The 6,803-nt window shown below is 33.3% G+C and overlaps 1 protein-coding gene across 1 annotated transcript in view; it reads left to right on the plus strand.

Moving 5' to 3' along the window:
* The window catches only part of Ap3b1 (adaptor-related protein complex 3, beta 1 subunit), a 245,036-nt gene that overhangs the window by 88,299 nt on the left and 149,934 nt on the right, over window positions 1-6,803 (plus strand). The window contains exons 8-11 of the mRNA XM_013015820.1: window positions 742-839; window positions 3,485-3,539; window positions 3,628-3,699; window positions 5,703-5,765. Of these exons, the coding sequence (XP_012871274.1) occupies window positions 742-839; window positions 3,485-3,539; window positions 3,628-3,699; window positions 5,703-5,765 (288 nt within the window). The remainder of the gene's footprint in view (window positions 1-741; window positions 840-3,484; window positions 3,540-3,627; window positions 3,700-5,702; window positions 5,766-6,803) is intronic.

Raw genomic sequence — 6,803 nt, forward strand, 5'->3', positions numbered from 1 at the left:
CGCTGTGGCTCAAGTGGTAGAGTGCTAGCCTTGAGCTGAAGAGCTGAGGGACAGTGCCCAGGCCCAGAGTTCAGGCCCCACAACCGGACCCCCCCCTCAAAAAAATAATTTTTTTATCTACTTCTTATTGTTAATCCTGATGCATCTGACTTCATTTAGAATGCCTTAATTCTGAAAAAAAAAATCATACTCAGAGTAGCAGCAGTGCTAGGAAAATCATAGAATCCTGAGTCTTGTGTATATTGCCCTATGCTTCTGGCACACCTTGAACAGTTCATTTAATGTCTAATTTTTAGGACTAGTTTCTTAGCACTGGTAGACAAAATTGCCACAAACTTACTGGATTAAAACTACAGAAATGTATTCTCTACAATTTCAGAAAGTGGAAGTTTAAAATCCAGGTGTAAGGAGAGTTACTTTCTATGGAAGCCTTATGGGAGAAACTGCTTCTCTATCCTGGTAATCCTTGGCATTTCCAACAAATGAAGCTTGTTAGATGCATCACTTTTGTGATTCCTTCACCTTCACAATTCCTTTTTCTCTGTTACTATAACATATCCTCTCCGACACCAGACAAGAATTTAAGGATAGGGGAAACCTCTTCATTACAGAATTACATAGTTTATTTTGCTTCACAGGCATTTGTTCACATTTCAAGGAAGTAATGTGTGGGAATGTATTTTGAAACTGTAGAGTGCTTGAACATTCATTGCTCCTATTATTTTCATGCTTCACATTCAGGTGGTGATGGCAGTTGCTCAGCTGTACTGGCACATATCACCAAAGTCAGAAGCTGGCATTATTTCTAAATCCCTAGTGCGCTTACTTCGTAGCAATAGGTAGGTCATGGTTTTATATATATTTTTCTTTTGTATTTCATAAGTATTTGAACAAATATAATATGTCTTGTATGTAATACCTACCTCTGACTATATATATATTATATATATTGGTCAGTTGTGGGGCTTGAACTCTGGGCTTGGGCACTGTCCCTGTGCTCTTCAGCTCAAGGTGAGTACTGCTTGAGCCACAACACCATTTCTGATTTTCTAGTGGTTTATTGAAGATAAGAGTCCACGAACTTTCCTGCTTGGACTGGCTTTGAACTGCGATCCTTAGATCTCAGCTAGGATCTCCTTAGATCTCAGCTAGGATCTCCTTAGATCTCAGCTAGGATTACAGGTGTGAGCCACTGGTGCCCTACCCTCTGACTATATTTTATCAGTACTTAATATGATGATCATAAGATCCTTTATAAAATTGATCTCAGTCTTAATGACAGATATTCAAAGACTTGATCTCAATCTTAATGACAGATATTCAAAGACTTTAATCTCAAGTGCAAGGAGATTAAATTATTTTATAGAATACTGTTTAAGTCATCACCATGTGCCTAGATTTTTATAGTTTAGAAACTACATTATATAGTTCATAGTTGAATTATTATTTCTTTTTTTTTGTTTTGTTTTATGGGTCCGGTCGTGGGGTCTGAACTCTGGGCCTGGGCGCTGTCCCTCAGCTCTTCAGCTCAAGGCTAGCGCTCTACCACTTGAGCCACAGCGCCACTTCCGGCTTTAATTCCACTGCTTAGGTGGTGCTGAGGAATCTGAACCCAGGGCCTCATGCATGCAAGACAAGCACTCTACCACTGAGCCACCTTCCCAGCCCAAATTATATTTCTTATGAAGTTGGAATATTTAATTTTTATAGTGGGACTACTTTTAAAACAGAGCTGTATTTTATTACTCATTTAAAATAACTAAAGAATGTAAAATTCTTTAGTTCCTGTAGTTAAGATAGGTAGATGGATGAATGGATGGATGGATGGATGGATGGATGGATGGATGGATGGATGGATGGACGGATGGACGGATGATGAATAGATAGGCAGATACAGCTTGTCTTCTCTTTTTAAATTTTAGCACCTTATAATCTAGACTGCTAGGCCAACAATTTAAAACATTTATTTAAAGTTCCCATATTATATAATTTTTGTCTTATGGGGTACTGTTGTTTGTATTCAGGGCCTTAGGTCTGCTAGGCAGGCACTATACCACTTTGAGCCATAGCTCCAGCCCTAATTTTAAGCCTAAGAGAAGATTTTTTTTTGTTCTTCCTGTGTTTAAGAATACCATAACTACTTAATACAACTACTTAATAATAATAAGGAAGAAAAAGGAATACCTTTGAGCCAGGTGCTGATGGCTCATGCTTGTAATCATAGATACTCATGAGGCTAAGATCTAAGGATTACAGTTCAAAGACAAGGCTAGAAAGTCTGTGAGACTCTTAACTCCAATTAATGAGCAAAAGGTCAGAAGTGGAGCTGTTAAAGTGGTAGAATGTTAGCTTTGAGCGAAGAATGCTCTGAGACAGAGTCCAGGCTCTATGTTCAAGTTCTAGTATTAGATGTGTGCATGCGCATGTTCTTTCTCTCTCTCACTCTCTCCCTCTTTCTCTCTCTCTCTCTCTCTCTCACACACACACACACACACATATGGAATACCTTTGTTTCAACTATTTAGCTGGCCCTGAGTATTTTACAATATTTAGTTCATTTGAATTAATTTTTTGAGTGTATATCTTTACAAACCTGACTATCAGAAAGGTATGTTTTTGTCTTTAACTAGAACTTCATCCTCAACTTTACCCTTTGACTGGATTTGCCATCCTTTCTAAACAAGTTAGTTTAGTACACTTAGAACACTTCTTATGTGTTCCCATTCTCCCGCTTTATACCTAGCCATTCCTTTTTTTTAAACCAGTTTAATAATTTTTTAAATAGCTAGTTCAAAGAATATTGTAAAGATGTAAATGTGTTTTTTACATGAGGTCTTATATCAGATTTAGTTCATTTCTAGATATTTAAATTTAAAAATAACATGACTGATTGTCAACCTAGCTTTTATTCTGCGACATGATAGAGTGATATATGAATTTTATAACTAGAATTTATGCTAACTATTTGGTCAAGTTTAGTTCATTAACCCTAAGAATATCTTCCTTGTATGTGTTTAAAGCACCTACAACATTGGCTTTGTGATTTAGGAATATAGTACTATAAAATTGATTTTAACTCTTCCTAATGACAAAAAACAGTTGTGGGGCTTGAGCTCAGAACCTTGGGGCTGCCCGTAAGCTTTTGTCCTCAAGACTAGTGCTCTACCACTTTTTGAGCCACAACACCACTTCCAGTTTTCAGGTGGTTATTTTGAGTTAAGAGTCTCATAGCTTCAAAGCACTATGCTCTGATCGCAGCCTCCTGAGTGGTTAGGATTACAGGCAGGATCTACCAGTACCTGGCTAGAAAATCTACTTTTAAAAGAACGCATAAATACCTAACAGTCACTAAAATCTTTGAATACTATATAAGAGTTTTCTTCACTATGAAATTTATTGCTGCTTTCTTTTTCGTATTTGTGCTGCTTATTCAAAGATGCTTCATTGGAAAACATACCTAGTGAAAATTATCTTTTAATTCTAGGGAAGTGCAATATATTGTCCTACAAAATATAGCAACTATGTCAATTCAAAGAAAGGTATGTACATTATGAATATATAATTAAAGAAGTAAATGAACACATTAGTATTATAAATGTATTTATGTATTTATTTTTATTATCCTAGGGTATGTTTGAGCCTTATCTGAAGAGTTTCTATGTTAGGTCAACTGATCCAACTATGATCAAAACACTAAAGGTATGTTATGCTTTCATTTTTCTGATACTTTTTAGTACTTGTAGAGATTGCTATAGCTTGTGCCATCTATACAGGTGGGCCTTACTTTCAGAAAATATGCATTTAAGAATATGCTTTCTTTTCTCTTTTTAGGATATGCTTTCTATGTGTTTATTACTATGTTACATTCAGTTGATACAAAATTAAGACATCTACGTACATCTTGAATAACTTACAGCCGTACTGAAGAAAATAATTGTATAAATAGATGAATCTTAATCCTGTATGCTTAAATGATAATAGAGATTTTAGTGCAGTGATAAATAGAAAGGGTTAGCTGTCTGGGGAATTTGGGAAAATGGTATTTCAGTTGATCTTAGAATATCTTTTTGTGATTTTGTTTGTTCATTTACTTGCTTGTGACTAGTAGGTGGATTGGCAGTAATGAAGGGTTAGAATGAGATAAAAGCAGGAGTTTTTATTTTTTGTTTGCTTATTTTTTCCCCAATGCAGGTAGAACAAAGTCATGTACTCCACAATGGCCTTGGATGTATTATTTTCCTGCCTTCTGAATTCTCAGATTACTGGCTGGTGCTACCACCTTGAAAGTAGTTTTGTTAGCACAATATATTATGAAAGAGTATTATTAGAAAATAAGTGTTATAGAGTACAGTTAGGAATGTAAAGCTAACAACATGATATTTAGACAGAAAAACAAGTAAAATAGAATGAAAGCCTAGAAACTCACTTATGAATATGAACATACACTACATAGTGTACTATATGAGACATAAATTGATGAGAAAAAATAGTATTCACTAAATACTGAAAATGTTATTCACATGGAAACTGGGTTTAAAAGAAAATCTAAGACACAGATTGGAGGATTTTTACTGAAAAAGATCTGGTTTGTAATCATGAAAAGTTTCAAGTTCATGAAAATTAAAACATGGACTGAAGAACTGTTTCACATGGAAGGAAATGCTTAAATACTATATATGATATTGAGTTAGATCCTTTTATTAGGCATTGTTGAAACAGGTACAGAAACCTAAATGTATAGTAACAATTGCATAGAAGTAATATATTAGTATTAATTTCCTGATTTTCTTGGTTGTATTGTAGTCTGTAAAGACCTGTCCTTATAAGAAACACTCACGAGATGGGCAATTCTAGTCCCAAATGGGTTAGAGAAAAAGGAATTTGTTGTACTATATATGTAATTTTTGTTATGTTTTAGATGTATTACAGATATTGATCAAAAGGTTAAAACTATTTTTATCAAAATGAAAATTCAAACCATAATCTCAGAGAAAATATTCCCAGCACATACATCTGAATAAATGACATATATAGAATAGTATGTAAAACATTCTACAATCTGTGCCTGTTGTAATGTTTAGATCATTTACTTTTAATGTACTTCTTTATATGAATACATTTATGTCTACATCATTGTTTTTCTGTTAATGCTATTCTGTTCTATTTCCCCCCTTTTTATGCCCTCCTTTCGGTTAGTCAAACATTTTTATGTGTAAAAACAAATACTTTTAGCATGTTAGTTGATTTATATCTGTAAATCCAGAGAGAGGATTAAAATGTCTGTTTGGGAAGGCAGGATATAGAAGAACAAATCTAGAGAGTTAATTGTTGTCTGAAAAACAATTGTTGCCTCATATTACATAGGAGGCAAATTGTTTTCCAACTTTATTAATAAAAATTAAAAGTCAAACTAATTTAAATGGTTTAGGTTAATTAGATATAAAGATGGAACAATTAGTGACGATGTGAGATTCTCTTTTCCTAATTATTTTCTAAGAACTGTGTAATTATCTAACCTTGATTTGTACACAGAAGGAGACAAACTAAATTCACCTGAAGGATTTATACTTCTTCACCACATTTGTGACAGAATGATTTAAAAAAAAAATACAAATTAACTTTTAACTAAATGCCCATCCTTTATTAAATTCATCTTTTTATTTTTGTTTTAAAATGTTTGTTTTCTCTTTTTTCAACTATAGCTTGAAATTTTGACAAACTTGGCAAATGAAGCCAATATATCTACTCTTCTTCGAGAATTCCAGGTTTGTATATGTTGGTAATTATAAGTTATAATATATTTCAACTTTAAGTCAAATATACATCTTCCTCAATCTAGAAATAATAATTATGTAAATAAGTGATTTGGAATGAGTGGCAAGTAAAATTTTATAAAATTGCAATAATAAATAACTACAAATATAATTGAGGAGAGATATTTTATTTCCTTTTATGTTTTATAGAATTTGGAAGTCTATTTATATCTAATTGAAAATTTTGTTCTTAAGGACTTTTCATGTTGTCAGTCATCTTTTCTCTTGTCTTGAATATATGAAAATCCTTCTTAGTATTTAATTGTGAATGATTGTTTTTAACACTGTTCCTTTAACAAATGTAGATATTAAAAAGAGAGAAAAGAAAAAAGAAAGGAAATTATTTTGGGCTCATTGTTTCACCATGTTTTTTTTTCTTTTTGGTGAATATTGAAATTTGAACTCAGGTTCTCTTGCTTGTTTAACTTCCTTGCTTGACTGCACTCTACCATACTTACAGCCTGGCCTTTTGCTTGTTATTTTGGCAATGAAGTTCCATAGACTTTTCTGCCTTGGCTGACTTCAACTGAGATCCTTCAAATTTTAGCCTCCTGAGTAGTTAGGATTATTTGTCTAGCTTCTTTAGTTGATTTTATTGTGTTTTCACACTGTATGTGTTGATGAATGAGTTACTTTCTTGCTGAATTTCTCCAGAAAACATTACTCAAAAATCATTTCATAGATATTGTGCTCTTTATTATAAGAAGAGTCAACTCCGAGACCTTAGTGGTAAAGCACAGCAATAGAAAGTATTTTAGGTGCATGAATTTCAAATTGCTTCAGTCATTTTCTTTTTAAATTTATTTTAATTTTTCAGTTTCTCTGAATAGTTGTGTAGAGCTTTTTTAATTCCACATGTTATCAGCAGTTTTCTTAAAAAATATATATATGTACACACACACACACACACACACACACACACACACAGATAGAATGGAAGAAAAACATATCAGCCTCCTAAGAAGCTAGGATTATAGGCCTGAGCTACTA

The sequence above is a fragment of the Dipodomys ordii genome, unplaced genomic scaffold (genome assembly GCF_000151885.1).
Source record: "Dipodomys ordii isolate 6190 unplaced genomic scaffold, Dord_2.0 Scaffold28, whole genome shotgun sequence".
Classification (NCBI taxonomy): Eukaryota; Metazoa; Chordata; class Mammalia; order Rodentia; family Heteromyidae; genus Dipodomys; species Dipodomys ordii.